Genomic DNA, 14,308 nt, shown 5'->3' with positions numbered 1-14,308 from the left:
GTGTGTGTGTGTGTGTGTGTGTGTGTGTGTGTGTGTGTGTGTGTGTGTGTGTGTGTGTGTGTGTGTGTGTGTGTGTGTGTGTGTGTGTGTGTGTGTGTGTGTGTGTGTGTGTGTATATATGTCAAAGAGCACAGGGAAATGTGTTAAAAAAAAGAAAATGAAGCCCGCCCGACAAGGAAATGTGTGTGTATGTCTATGTGTGTGTGTGCGCTCGCGCTCGCGCTTAGATTCCACCTCGCGTGTGCCTCTGCCCGCAACCACTCCTGCCCTCCTGAGCACGCACACACACGCGCACACACACACTCACACACACACACAGACACACACGTATCGGTAAGTAACTCCGGCGTCGTCTGGGCGGGCTTTCGTTTCGTTTTTTAACACACACACACACACACACACACACACACACACACACACACACTCACACACACACACACTCACTCACACGCTCTCCCGCGGCTCCCCCCCCCCCCCCCACACACACACACAGGGCGACTGGATGGCCCCGCGGCCCACCCGCCGCTACGTGCTGCAGACCCTGGGCCACCCCGCGGCCGCCCCCGTGGTCGTGTATGCAGATACACACGCCGCAGCCGCAGAAGCCGCAGCGGCAGCAGCGGCCGCAGCAGCAGCAGCAGCGGCTGCTCCCGCCGCTGGCGCTGCCGCCGGCGCTGCCGCGGGGACCGCCGCCGACCCGGCCCCGGCGCCAGGACAGGCAGTGCAAGACGCCCAGGCGGCGGCGGCGCCGCCGCCGCCGCCGCCAGGGCCACTGGCGCCGCCGCCGCGTGTGCCGCAGTCGCTGGCGGCGCTGTCGGTGCTGCCGCTGCTGCGGTCTTTGACTCTGGACCCGTCGTGTGGCGGCGGCGGCGAGTACGTCAGCGGCGTGCCGCTGTTCCAGGACATTGTGTTTGTGGTGCCGGGCCCGGGGGCAGCCGCCGCAGTGCAGGGGCTGATGGGCGGGGCGGCGGCGGCGGCGGCAGGGGGAGGGGCAGGAGCAGGAGCGGGAGGGGGCGGGGCAGGAGCGGGGCAGGCGGGCGGCCTGCAGGTGCCGCCGGCGGGGGGGCTGCCGCCGCTGGCTGCGGCGGCGGCGGCGGCGCCTGCAGGTGAGGTAGAGGCAGCGGCGGCAGCGGCGGCGGCGGCGGCGGCGGCGGCGGCGGCGGCGGTCGGTGAAGTGGACCTGGATAATCTGCCGGTGCTGCCGAACTCCCGGTTCGTGGAGGTGCCAGTGATGCTCAGCAGCGGCAGTAGCAGCGGCGAGGAGGATGTGGAGCCCCGAGCCCCTGCTACTGCCGCCGCCCCAGCCGCCGCCCCTGCTACTGCTACTGCCTCCTCGGGCGCGCCTGGAGCCCCGGGTTCCGGTGCCGGCCCCTCCAACCCCACCGCTGCTGCTGCTACTGCCGCTGCCACTGCCGCCGGTGCTGCTGCTGCGACTGCCGCGTCCGGGCCTGCCACGGCCACTGCGCGCCCCGCCTTTGGCCCCACGCTCTCGCCGGCGGCGCAGTGGCTGCTGCAGCTGGGGGCTGTGACGCAGCTGACGTGTGTGCGGCTGGAGAAGTGGGAGGCGGTGCCGGCGGCCGCCCTGGCGCCGCTGACGGGGCTGGTGAAGCTGCAGCTGACGGCGCTGCGGCGGGTGGGCGCGCAGCTGGTGCAGGTGCGTGCGTGCGAGCACGGGGCCCAGTCCCGGCAGCCAGGCTGCGACGTACATTCAACCCCACTCCTCCGCCTGTCGTGCATGGTCGGTTGCTCGCCCCCGCCACACGTATCCCCCCGCAACTCAACCTGCGACACCGATATCCCCCCTTGGGTGGTTTGGGCTGGTATCTACACCCCCCCCTTCTGCCCATGGTCCCGTATGCTCCCCCTGCCGCTCCTGCCCTTCCACGCCTCCGCCCCACGCCTCGCAACACCCCACAGGCCTTGGCCGGCCTGCCGCGCCTGACCTACCTCACCCTCGAGGGCGGAGCCAGCTCCCACCCTCCCCCGGGCTTCAGCATGCGCGGCGCCGGCCGTACACTCGCCTCCCGTACGCCGTACATTGACCAGGACGCCGTACGGCGGTTGGCGGCGCTGACGCGGCTGCGGCTGTTGTACTTAGGCGGTTACGAACTCGTTGTACGGCCGGTACTCTTGCAGGGATTGGGGACTAAGCTGTACACCGGCCGTGAACGGGTGTTGAGCCCGGCGGAGGCGCAGGCGGAGGCGGAGGCGGAGGAGGCGCAGGCGGCGGTGATGCGTGCGCGTCAGGAGGAGCAGTATCGTACGCAGGTGGCGGCGGCGATTCAGGCGCTGTTGGAGTCCGTGGCGCAGCTGCAGGTGCGCGTGCGTGCGTGCATGCGTGTGTGTGTGTGTGGGTGGGTGGGTGGGTGGGTGGGTGGGTGGGGGGTGGGTATATGGGAGCACAAGGGGAAGAAGTACGAGTGTATATGAAATCTGTACGCGTGTGTGTGTGTGTGGGTGGGGGGGGTTAGCCGTCCATGTAGAAGTGGGGATTTGTCAGCCGTGCATGGTGAACGCCCAACGGTTGGATCTGCGCCCGCCCACCACCTCTTGACCTCTTGACCTCGACCTTGAACGCCACCCCACCACCCCATTCCGCACCTCTCGCCTCTCAGGGTCTGCGCTACCTGTCTCTGTGCCCCCTGGAGCACATCACAGCCGCCGACATGGCCGGCCTGTGCCGCCGCCTGCCCGGACTCCGAGTGCTCAACGTGCCGGCAGACACAGCCCACCGCAGCCCAGACCGCGGCGCAGCGGGCGGCAGGGGCGCAGGCGCCAGCGGGCGCAGTGCCACAGCAGGCCTGGGCGCGGGCGCGGGCGCGGGCGCGGGCGCAGCGGCGTCCACGGCTTCGCCTGGCGCCAACACAGCTGCAGCAGCGGCGGCGGCGGTGGCGGTGGCGCCGTCGGCGCTGCCACGTGTATGGGTGGAGGAGCTGGAGGCAGCCGGCTGTAGCGCGGCGGTGTATGAGGGCATGAGTGAGGCGGAGTTCTGGACGGCTGTAGCAGGACTGGACGAGCAGCAGCGGCGGCCGGGCGCGCTGAGCGGGATGGAGGAGTGACGGCAGCTGCTGGCGTGCGGTCCAGCCCAGGACACGGTATGAACCTGTCAGGAGCTGTAGTTGGTGCGGTAGCCGGGGGCGGGGGGTGGCATAGCTGGTGCCAGTACTACCGGTAGTTGGGGAACCGGCGGGGTAGATAGGGGTGTTGTTGAAAATGCGGGACCACAGAGAGAGTTGGATCAGACCGTATCTGCGTTGTTCGCGTGGCGAAGGTTGTCTTGTTGTGCCTGTTGTGCTGTTTGACGGCGGGATCGGCTGTACAAGTTGGCGGGCGGTGCCTGCACCAACCGACCCCGGCTGTGTATGTCCGGATGAGATGCGGTATTACTGAAACCTTTGGTCTCAGACATGCAATAACGTGGCGTGCGCGCAGCCCTGTGGTCCCTTGAGGGCGAGAGCCAGCTTTTCTTGTCATGCTACCGTATTTTTTTGTGATGCACGCTGATGCGCTCAGGTGTGCGTGTGGCAGCTGCCCCCCACGAGCTGCCGTGTTTGGTGATGCCTCCTCCTGCATCCGGCCGGAGTCTGTTACCCTGCAGGCCTGCACCCTGCACGGAGTCTGTTGCCCCTGCACCCTGCACGGAAGCGGTTGCTCCTCCAACTTGCGCCATGCGCCCAGCAATTACACGAGCCTCACTTCAGCGCGCCTTTGTCCAGGCTTTCAGGCTTTCAGCGCTCCGCACCACACACTTGACCACACACTCCATCCTGCGCATCCCTTCTGCAGTTTGCGACCAGAGAGGGCCCGCGCAAGATGCATATGCCGCCGTCCAGCAGCGGGTGAACCCGATTCAGCTCACGGTTTCAGCTTTTCCATGTTTCGCACGTGGGGATCAATCCCTGTGGAAGCGAGGGGCCGGATGCTGACCATCTTCCGTCCGTGCACATTTCTGCCTCTCTACCGCTTGCCTGCTACCGCATCTATCTACCCGCCGCTCTGCAGCATCCTGCTTCGGCCGTCCCACAACCCACACATCGACTATCACCCAGGACGCAGCAGTTGCCAAGTGCCAGCCGCAATGTGTGTGTGTGTGTGTGTGTGTGTGTGTGTGTGTGTGTGTGTGTGTGTGTGTGTGTGTGCACTCCCAGGACGCTAGGAGCTGCCGCCCGCCCGCAGATCCAGCTTCACAGCCAGGCAGGCATCCCGCGAGCCCGCCGCAGCCGTGCAGGCGGCCTCAGCCTGCATGGGCAGGGTGGGTGGTTGGGCACAAGACAGGAACAGCGAAGGAGTGAGTTCAGGGAGAACGCACAGTGGCATCAGGGGCTAAGCCGCAGGCGCCAAGGCGGAGTACGGTCCCGGCAAGCTTACGGTACCCCCCGCACAAAGGCACGGCTCGAAAGCGCAACCGACCGAGATAACATGTCGGCACGGTGCGACGCACCCCGCACCTGCACTGCGGCCCGTGTGAAGCTGCTGTTCCCCAGCAGCAGCTGGACCACCGTGGTGCGGGCCAGCACGCAGTGGTGCCCGCGCACGCCGCCCTGCTGCAGCCAGTGGCACCTGTGCGACAGCAGCCGCGGCGCCGGCAGCGGTACGGCACGGTACAGGCGTGTGGGGAGAGGGGGTTAACTTTGGACCAATCCCGTAAGGAAACAGTCGCGTGTGGGGTGAGTCGTGAGGTGAGGGGTCAGGTGATGACATGCGGAACGTCGGTGCACGCAGGGAGGGCGGACCGGGAGCGAGAGCCCTGCAGCAGCGGTGCCGGCAGCGGTGCCGGCAGCCAGCAGTGCGTGCTGCAACGCGCACGTGCATTGACATCTTGGATGTGCGCTGCGCCGCCCATCCGCATCACCGCACACACACACGCACACACACACACACACGCACACGCACACGCACACACACTCCGGCGCTGCTTGGGCGGGCTTCTTTTTCTTTTTTTACACACAAACATCGACACACGTGCAGGCACTGCACCTCCACGCCGCCGCCACAAACCCTGGCGCCAACCTCTCCCCCGGCCCCACCTGTTGTCCTTCTCACAGGCCTCCTGCGCTTCCGAGTGCCTGCGCATACAAGAATGGTGCAGACGTGGTGGCAGTGATGTGCGCGCTTGCCAACACACAAGCTTCACAGCAGGGCACGCGCAGCTGCTGTCAGGCATCACCAACACCCTCACCCATCCTGGCCCAATGCAACAGCCGCTCCCCAGACGCCCCCGATGAAGCCTCGAGCACAACAGCACAACAGCGCGCCGCGGCGACCTACGACTTCCTGCGCCACCTGCAACTGGTGGCGAAGCCGTGGTGGAGTGCGGCGGTGTCGCAGCTGCCGAAGCCCTCCCGCGCGAACTCGTGCCCCTCCTGCAGCGCCGCGGCGCCGAAGCCCGTCGCGCCCGCCGCCGGCGCCGTGGTGATGACCTCGGTGCCGTTGGCGAGTGTGACCGCGAGCGTCACGGGCGGGTCGTCCACCCCGTACGCCTCCCCGTACAGCCGCTTCAGCATGTTGTACCTGATGTGTTCGGTCGGTTGGTTGGCTGTGTGTGTGGTATGTGTGCGTGTGTGTGGTGTGTGCGCGTGTGCGGTGTGCAATGGGAGGATGTGTGAAACAGAGTGCGCAACTGGTGCGTGAAGCCTCAAGTAGGGGTGGGCGGTGCTGCAGCCGCTCAAGTGCGGCACGGCCCTTCGCCCGCTCCCGGCTGCGCGTCAGTGTCACCTCCTGTGGTGTAATCTACCCCCAGTGATCTGCCCCTGAGGGTCACATCATGACTAGAAGTGACTGGCCCCCTGCAACCCCCTCGTCCCCCCAACTCACAGGTCCTTCTGTTGCATCTTGGCCTGCGGTACAGGTACACGTGCGGCATTCACTTAGGGAAGGCACCCGCTGTCCTGAACGCCAGCCAGGCTGCAGCTTCCTGACCTCCAAAATCCTCTGCAACCCTCCAACCACGCGGCCTGTCACCCTACACCTCCCCCGCACCCAGGCAACCCGGCGTTCACCCACCAGCAATCACCACCAGCAACACGCCACCTCCGATTCCCATTGCCACCCTTCCGCCCGCCCACACCAGCGCCACCGCCACTCCCCACCCCCCACCCGTCAACGCACCGGCGCGTCAGGCAGGCAACGGTCCTCGGCAGTGGCGCTGCCGGGCCCCACCTCCGACCCCTTGGGAAACAGTTTGCACCCCGTCTCGCCGCACGGCCTCCACGCGCCCGCGTCGGGGCGGCGCCGCCAGCACGCCTTGGCGGCGGGCGTGTAGATCATGTCTGCGCGATGGCCGCATGCGGTGTTGTGCGGTCCGGGCGGTTGCGGTCCAGTAGCAATCCCTACGCTCTGAACCTGCCCATGCAATGTCCCCGGCGGCCCAAGCCGTTGCTCCCGAGTCCGCTCACTGCGACCCCTATGGCCTCCGACACCTCTGTTCACCAGCCAGTCAGCCACCCATCCACTCGGACACGATTGCCCACGCACGCACCCACCCACCCACCCACCCACCCACGCACCCATCCACCCACCCGTCCACCCCGGCACCCACCCCGGCACATGGAGATGACCGTCGTGAAGTCCGAATGTGGGTCGTGCGCCAGAAAGCAGGCGCCCGTGCGGTCGTCCCTGTTGTCAACGTGGGGGCGGGCAGGTGAGCCTCCGCGACTGCATCCGGATTCAGAAGATGCGCCGTTGGGCCGCCGGGGCAGTGCCTGTGCAACGCTTGTCCCTTTCCACTCATGCGCCCACTTTCCAAACAGCTGACGACAGCTTTCGCACCAGTCGCAGTTGCTGTCCAGGTGGCATGCGGCGCGGTCGGTCGAGGCGCGACAAACGGACGCCTCCCTGGCAAAGCGGTGGATGATCCTGGACAGCGGGCGGCAGGGCAGGTTGGCGGGTAGGCGGTCGTGGTCGCAACCCGGTTCCATGAAGGCCCCTGCAGCGCCTTATGCCGCCGTACTGCCGCCCCCGCGCACAGCAAATGCCTGTGGCGCACAGCCTCGGAACCTTCCCCGCCGCCGCGCACCGCCACTTTCTCACCAACCCCCCAAACTCACTTCTCTGCTGGCAGCTGTGGCGCCGGGAAGCCGGCCCCGCTCACCACCCCTGGGTTCAGCAGGCAGCGCTTGCCGTCGTGCACACACGCCGAGCCCACCCCCTCGGGCTGCTTGGTCAGGGCCGCATGCGCCAGGGCGCTGAGCGCGAAGGTGGACTCAGTCCATCGTGTGAGCGCCTCAGCCGCGCCGAAGAAGTGGGCGTGGTCCTGTGCATGTGTGTGTGTGTGTGTGTGTGTGTGTGTGTGTGTGTGTGTGTGTGTGTGTGTGTGTGTGGTGTGCGGTTGTGTGATAGAGAACCAGGACGAGTGCATGCGTGTATTGAAATGCACAAGGAAACGATGCGTGCACGTGTGTAGCCCACCGACCTGCAGCTCCTTGACCTTGGCCTTGGTCATGAGTGGCCGCGCGGCGGCGGCGGCCGCCTTGGATGCCTCGTCCTCAGGTCGCTCATCCGCTGGGTCCTGAAGTGTGAGTAATGAAAAGACAAGCGAAGGGGTTCGACACTGTGCATGTGTGTATGTGGTGGGAGGCGTGGGACGCAATGGGCCACCATGCATGGGCTTTGGCTTTGGGGTGGAGGCGACATGGCCTTAAAAGAACAATGAGGCACTGCTGCTGCTGCTGCTGCTGCTGCGGGGGTTCACAGCATCCCCTCAACAGTGCCGCGGTTGGTGGCGCTCTTGCTCCGTCAGGAGTGTCAAAACAGCACCAAGATGCCATGACCCTAGCTGCATGAGATGCATCTGTACGCATGGTGTGTTGGCTTATGAGGTTTCGCGCCCGGTGAGAAAATCTTCGACGGAAGTTGGCAACGGGGCAGGGGGGCAGGCAGAGGGGCAGCGGGCGGCCAGGGGTCCAACAAAGGGGTGTCTCTCGCGCACACCTGGTCAAAGTTGCCCAGCAAGTCTCCTTGCCATCTAAGGGACCTTTGTCGTCTATGCTCTAATTGTGGTCCAGAGTTTCCAAGTCTCCGCCCCAGCGTCCTTCCGGACCCGCCGGCTGCACATGCCGACAGCAAAAGCAAGCCCAAGAATACCAATGAAACTCGCTTCATGTCCGTAAACAATTCATCTGATACTTGAAATGTTAACACGCATTGATGCGACTGCGCTTCTGAGCTTTGGTTTCGGTATGAGAATCAGTGGTTTGTTCAAATCGTGCGCAGCTGGGCTAATGAAAAGTCATAGGTCGTAAATATTGTGTTACATAGTGTTGATACTGCAGGGGTGAGCTTGCAGGGCAGAGCGTATGAGGAGATGAGGGCACGGTGCGTGTCACCGGCTAATCAGCTCGACCCGCCACCAATTCTCAAGTCCCCCTTACACTCCCAGCCGCTTCATCTCGACCGCCGTTGGTATGTTCTCAATGCTCTCCTTAGGGCCCGCGTATACTCTCTCGCTTGACTAGCACATCTCCCTGCATCCGTGCTCTTGATTCGACACCAAGCCTCAAACATGGAATAAAGCAGTCTGCCCCTTCATGAAGTTGGCCCTGTGTCCTGCACAACTACCGTTTCCCGGCCGCACAGCCCCTCCCTACACCAGTATCCCGCGCCAACGCTGTGATGCACCGAAGCTGTAATGTCCTTTCGCGGGCGGTGTCAAAGGTGGCCGCCCTGTCTGGGCCGCGGTCTGGGCCACGGCAAACCGCACGAATGTTGCCCCATGTTCCACGAAACCACGACATCACTATGAACGCGTCTCACTACCATACCGAGTGTCCAATTCTTGACTTCTTGTCTGTCCGTAGTCATATGGTACAGCTCTGAATGCCATGGCATGCATGCTACATAACAGCAAGTTACTTCTGTGGCAGCATTTCGCGGCCTACCGTATGCGTGCCCCGCATCCAACATCAAACAGAAACGATGAAACAGCTCCGAAGCGCGTCTGCAGAATTGCACGTCACCGTTGCAAGCACCCTTGCAGGCAGGGCATGCTCCCATGCGCGCCCTCCAGCACACAGGCCCTTACCCACAGCAGCCGCCGTGATGCCTCCCGCACTGCCCGCCGCCGCCCCCGCCTCCTGCCCCGCCCCCCGCCGGCCGCTCCAGCTCCAGCCGCTCGTGGTTGTAGGCCCGCAGCAGCGAGGGCGTGTCCACGATGTTGACCAGCAGCCCCCACACCAGCGCCTCGTACACACCCGCGTCCGTCCCTGGGCAGGATGGCAGCAGGAAGCACAGCAGCAACAGGTTGCAGGATGGCAGGACGGCAGGACGGCAGGACGGCACGACGGCAGGAGGCAGGAGAGCGAGGGGGTTGAGCGAGCGGTGGTCTCGTACGCGGGCACGACGGAGGGCTGCTTGGCAACCTGCAGCGCGACACGCCTCAAGATCCAGGCGGGTATGGATGCTCCTTGGTACCCCGATGCAGCCACTTCAGCGACTCACTTGCCGACGTCTCGTGGTACATGCAGTTGTGTTCCAGCGCGAACGCCGCGCCCTCCTCCGGCGACACAGCCCGCTCCTCCATCTGGCGGGTGGGATGTTCGGGCGGGGCCGTTGTGTTGGTGCGAGCTTCGAGCGAGGGTACAGCCGTGGGCGTACGTTGGCGCGAGGAAGGGCATCGGTCTAGCAATATGCCCTTGCGTAGCTGCAGCCCCACCATACCAAGAACACCTCATCACCTCCGCCAACCTCAGCCGCCTCCCTCCCTGGATGCAACACACACACATACCGTACATATACACACGCACGCACGCACACACACACACACACACACACACACCATGTCGATCTTGTTGCCCACCACCATCTTGACCGCATCCGGGTAGGTGGTGTACCGCTCCACCTCGGGCAGCCAGTGGCGGGCGATGGCGTCCAGGGTGTCGCGCCGCGTCACGTCATACACTGCGCGGCAGCGGCGGCAGTAGCAGGAGCAGTAGCAGTAGCAGCCGCGGTAGCGGCGGCGTCAGCAGCAAAACAGTAGCGGCAGTCCAACGCAACATACCGCACTGCCCCAGCGCGCATGCATCCGGTGGCGGCGGCCGGCCCTCTCATCGGCTCCAGCCCACCAGCTGCCCACCGGCCCACTCACCAAACACCACCCCTTGTGCGCCCCGGTAGTAGTTGGAGGTGACCGCCTGGAACTTCTCTGCGGCAGCCCGGCCGGCCGGCCAGTTGAGGACATAGCAGCACAACCATTACATTGTGACTCTTGACCGGTAACGGATGCCGTGGGTGCGGGGCAGCGATGAAAGTCAGCTATATGGCCGCATGGATGAACCCTGATGAACGAAGCGGCACGAGCGCTGCCCACAGTGCGACCCAAACGGTGCACCGCTCATCGACAGCGCGCAGCATCCTGTCCGTCACCTGCCTTGCTACCCCTCAAGCTCGCGCGCCTCGCCCCCAGTGCCCGGATCCCACCCTACCTGCCCCCGCCGTGTCCCAAATGGTGACGCCCACGCTCTTCTTGTCGAAACGGTACCGCTTGAAATGGAAGTCACAGCCTGCGCATGAGTTGCGGCCGCACACCGCGCGGCGCCCAGTTTGCGTATTGAAACATAAGGCAAAGCTAGGGTCTCAGAATCGCTTGTGCAATGAGCGTAGTTAGCGCGCATGGGGGCGCGATGGCTGCAAATCTGGGCAGTGCAGTCTGACCGCATGCCGCAGCGCACCTATGGTTGACTGCGTGTCCGGGCTAAATTTGTCAGTGAACAGGCGGCGTATAAGACACGTCTTGCCCACTCCCGCAGATCCCACAAAGACCACCTGCGTAGAGGAGGGATTGAAGGTCGTTGTTAAGGGGGTGCGGCTTGTGGTAGGTGGAGGGGGAGACGGCACGCACAGGGTCAGCCTCGAGCCGCAGGTGTTGCGCGCCATTTCGGCCTGGACCCCTCCCATCTTGAAACTGAGACCCATCTCGCCTTGACAAGATGGTCGTCCACCTCCTCCCTTGTGCTTATGGAGGTGGTCTCCAGCGACAATGGCATCTCCATTTTCGTGGCACAAGCTTGTCCAGGCAAAGTAGCAGTTACAACATATCGCTATCCTGGTATAAATGTGATATGCATATTCACAACAGTGAAAGAGGCGCGCTGGGCGGAAATCGGAACCTTTCGATTGCTGTTCCTGTTTTTAGTAGTGCTCAGGTCCGATGCTTGGAGCACTGAAACTTGACCACACTATGCCGTTATAAATCAGGTCATAGCAATGTCATTGACGTTTCTAGGGCGGAGCGTACTCCGCAGGCCGCTGTTGTCCAGCCTGGCCGCGACAGGCTCAGCGGACATAGGATCGCTACTGACTCAGAACAGTAACCTGACTGCGACCTCCAACTCTGGAAGTGACTACAATTCGCGCCCAGGTCCTGATGCAGCCTCGGGGCCATCGGACAACCTCGGCGAGCCGCTGCTCAATCGGTTTAGCTTACACAACAGTGCGCTCCTGCGCATCGGCTTGGAGCAACCAGCGCCCCAGCCATTCGCCGCTGCGCAAGCGGCTGACCGGCACGCAGCGGCACCCACTGCGCTCTTCCGGCTCCCCCACGGGCACGCCTTTATCGGCCTCGGTGATGCGGAGCCGCGCGGGGCTGCTGGGAGCACGGCTTGGATCCAAGCTTTCAACAGTATTGTGGAGGCGCCGCTGTCCGCCCCACCCGCGACAGACGCGGCGGGCGGCGAGGTGATGCAGTGCATCAGCACCAAGACGTGGCGGCGACTCAAAATGAAGAAGCACAAGATTCGGAAGCGGCGGCGGCTTGTACGCCATCAGGCCAAGAAGTAGTTAGCGCAGATAGGATTCAGAAAGTGGTGTTAATGGCTTGTTGACGGCCGAACTATGACCGGCTGCCGTGAAGCCGCGGTGCGTGCTGATCTCGCACCTGCGATGCCCGCTGAACCCGCCCACGTGGAGGGGTGTGCATTTGCGGCACGCGCATGCGGGGTTAAGGGCCAGTTACAGGAGCAGTGGAAAGCCGCCACTGAGCTAGAGACCATGCTGGTATTGTGCTAGGATTGCATGTGGAGTGGCGGCGTTTACGGTGGCGACCGTCCAACGGAACATTCGTGATCTGTGTGTGGGAGTGCGCCCTGGACTCTGGAGGTGCTGCGGCACCCGGAACACAGCGTAGCGGAGCCGATCCAAACCTGTCAGTGTCTGCGTCGGCTTCATGGAGCATGGGCGTGGACGGATATGGGCGTGGACGGCGGCTGGAAGTATTTGGAGCCTCGTGCAGTCGTTTCCGCAGCTGCAGGAATGGTAGACACATAGGGCTGCGCTTTTATAGAACAGCCAGGGGCTTGCGCTGGCGCCCACTATTTCGTGTTTGCGTGCTGTCTTTTGCGATTGCAGATGTGACAATGAACAGTACGGCGGCGTGCATTTGTATCCTGGCAAGTGGGTGCACGCCACGGGTGCACGCAGCACATCCGGATGCTCATTATCTGCATGCGGGAAACACCAGGGGGCGCATGTGGGCACACACTGCTAACTTGTAAATAGCGCACCATGGGGCCCGATGCAATCGCAAATACGGCACGGTATGCGGTAGTTGAATTGCTCCTGAAAGCTGCAGTGAGGGAGATTGGTAGGGTCCCGTACGTGGGCATCCGCCTGTTGAGGTTGGGTCGCCTGCTTGGAGCGGGTGCGGGTGTGGCGCTGTCGCAGGTATCAAGGCTTGGGGCGCACTTGGCTCAGGTTGCCCTGTGTGCTAGGACCGTTCATATGCATGGTTAGAGGGCCCACCGTCCCGACTGGCGGCTGGCCCGAGGGGAGTGCCAGTCGGGGGAGGGGTGCCAGTAGGTGGCGCCGCCGCATACGGTAATACGACCCCGGCCTTGACCATTTTGCTCCTGATGCCGCCATGCCTGCTCGAGACATTATCACATGCGCTGACTCATGGCAGCATAGGCAGTTGCGCGCTAAAGATGTTGCGGGTTTAGGACAGGGCAGGGTATGCAAAGCGTGCGTCCAGACCGGGCAAGTGCATGAACATCTGTGTCTTGAAGTGCCTGAGCTGCGTGCAAGCGAATCCATCAATCAGTCTTGACACACGTGACTCCTGCCGTTCTAAAGAGTCAATGCCTCAAAAACCTTACAAGTGTAACGCTGGAGAGGCCGGAACTCGAGAAGGACAGGTGTTCTGGCTTCGGGCAGGCAGGTTGGGTTGGGGATGGGGGTAGATGGGGCCGGCAGGGTTGGGGTTGAGGCGCACCTGGCCTAGCCTTCCTCCACATGACCCCCATCCACACCCCCGTACACAGGTCCGGCCACACCTTGCCCTGGCTGGGCCCTCGCCCTGGCTCTGAGCCTCTGAGCGTGTGGATGGACGGTGGCCGGGTCCGACAAGCCGATGTTGGACTTGTCAGTGGGCCGCACAGCCCGTGTGTAGGCAGGCGTGGTACCCCCCCCCCCCCCGTTGCAAACTTGCACGAGCGGTGGCTGGTGGCGCGTGTTGGGCGAATGCGTGGTCCTTCCCTGTACGAGCGTGCAAGGATGTGGGTGGTCGGACCAGTATGCGTGTTACTCAGATCGAGCCCCAATCGGTGCTCGTGCACCACGTTGCTTGCTAAAGCCCATTAGCACCTACAGAGCCTATAGTAGAAATGCTGTCACTGAAGCGTGCCCGCCCTGCCTGCCTGCTGCCTGCCTGCCTGCAGCGCGCGAGTCGCCCAAGGCCCGCGATCATGCCCCAAACCCCCGCAACATCGAGACGCCCGTTCTGGTGAGTGGGGGGGGGGGGGGTAATGGGGTCAGGGTTGGGTCGTCAGGTTTGGGTCGTCAGGTTTGGGATGGCAGGTTTTGGGCAGGGTTGGGGCAGGGGTCGTCAGGGTTGGGTCGTCAGGGTTGGGTCGTCAGGGTTGGGATGGCAGGTTTGGGTCAGGCACAATAACAACAACAACTGCCCCCCTGCCCCCCGCCCCCCCGCCCCCATGCAGGCTGTACTGCGGCGGCTGTTGAGCTGGCAAGCATGTGTGTTGGTGGCTGTGGGCCATGCGTGCTAGACAGGTGGTGCGGAATAGCGCGGCGGCTGTGGAGAATTCTTTGCTCCTGCGCCTGTCTACTGATGGGGGGACGTGGCCGTTGCAGGTGCTAACGTAGATGGCTCGGCAGCTTGAGTCGCGCTAGGATGCGTGAGTTGGATGTCTAGGACGTGGACATGGCTGTGACGTGCACCATTGTTGGTGCGCGTGCACCGAGCCCGACGGGAAACCTGAGGGACATGCGTGAGTCTAGCAGTACCCCGGCGGACAACCAACGGGAGAGACATTAGCACCGCGGCAAACGTGAGACTTTTACTACCCGACGATTGGTCCGACGA

At 63.7% G+C, this 14,308-nt stretch overlaps 4 protein-coding genes across 5 annotated transcripts; 2 read left to right on the top strand and 2 right to left on the bottom strand.

Annotated features, from left to right (window-relative positions):
- Positions 1 to 324: 324 nt before the first annotated feature.
- CHLRE_09g386800v5 (uncharacterized protein) lies at positions 325 to 3,620 on the top strand. Its single transcript, XM_043065416.1, has 4 exons — positions 325 to 333; positions 494 to 1,654; positions 1,918 to 2,316; positions 2,616 to 3,620. The coding sequence occupies exons 2-4, from the start codon at positions 503 to 505 to the stop codon at positions 3,057 to 3,059; spliced, it is 1,995 nt and encodes a 664-aa protein (XP_042921063.1). The 5' UTR covers positions 325 to 333; positions 494 to 502; the 3' UTR covers positions 3,060 to 3,620.
- Positions 3,621 to 3,669: 49 nt separating this feature from the next.
- Positions 3,670 to 8,184, bottom strand: CHLRE_09g386850v5 (uncharacterized protein). 2 transcript variants are annotated; one of them, XM_043065419.1, is made up of 11 exons: positions 7,930 to 8,184; positions 7,412 to 7,507; positions 7,047 to 7,252; positions 6,769 to 6,855; positions 6,539 to 6,615; positions 6,109 to 6,269; positions 5,815 to 5,837; positions 5,269 to 5,511; positions 5,028 to 5,066; positions 4,449 to 4,560; positions 3,670 to 4,239 (listed from the first exon to the last, which is right to left on the bottom strand). In XM_043065419.1, exons 1-11 carry the CDS (start codon positions 8,098 to 8,100, stop codon positions 4,153 to 4,155), a joined length of 1,302 nt encoding a protein of 433 aa, XP_042921062.1. In that variant the 5' UTR covers positions 8,101 to 8,184; the 3' UTR covers positions 3,670 to 4,152. The 2 variants fall into 2 exon arrangements, with proteins under 2 accessions (XP_042921062.1, XP_042921061.1); XM_043065420.1 differs by having other exon boundaries at positions 5,284 to 5,511.
- A 52-nt stretch (positions 8,185 to 8,236) lies between these two features.
- Positions 8,237 to 11,034, bottom strand: CHLRE_09g386900v5 (uncharacterized protein). Its single transcript, XM_001694472.2, has 7 exons — positions 10,914 to 11,034; positions 10,665 to 10,758; positions 10,419 to 10,496; positions 10,082 to 10,138; positions 9,773 to 9,894; positions 9,436 to 9,517; positions 8,237 to 9,200 (listed from the first exon to the last, which is right to left on the bottom strand). Exons 1-7 carry the CDS (start codon positions 10,983 to 10,985, stop codon positions 9,016 to 9,018), a joined length of 690 nt encoding a protein of 229 aa, XP_001694524.1. The 5' UTR covers positions 10,986 to 11,034; the 3' UTR covers positions 8,237 to 9,015.
- Positions 11,035 to 11,144: 110 nt separating this feature from the next.
- Positions 11,145 to 13,105, top strand: CHLRE_09g386950v5 (uncharacterized protein). The gene has a single exon (XM_001694365.2). It carries the CDS (start codon positions 11,200 to 11,202, stop codon positions 11,770 to 11,772), a length of 573 nt encoding a protein of 190 aa, XP_001694417.1. The 5' UTR covers positions 11,145 to 11,199; the 3' UTR covers positions 11,773 to 13,105.
- Positions 13,106 to 14,308: the final 1,203 nt, after the last annotated feature.

The sequence above is a fragment of the Chlamydomonas reinhardtii genome, chromosome 9 (genome assembly GCF_000002595.2).
Source record: "Chlamydomonas reinhardtii strain CC-503 cw92 mt+ chromosome 9, whole genome shotgun sequence".
Classification (NCBI taxonomy): Eukaryota; Viridiplantae; Chlorophyta; class Chlorophyceae; order Chlamydomonadales; family Chlamydomonadaceae; genus Chlamydomonas; species Chlamydomonas reinhardtii.
Note: the sequence above shows the minus strand (reverse complement) of the source record. Positions and strands in the feature narration are given on the sequence as shown.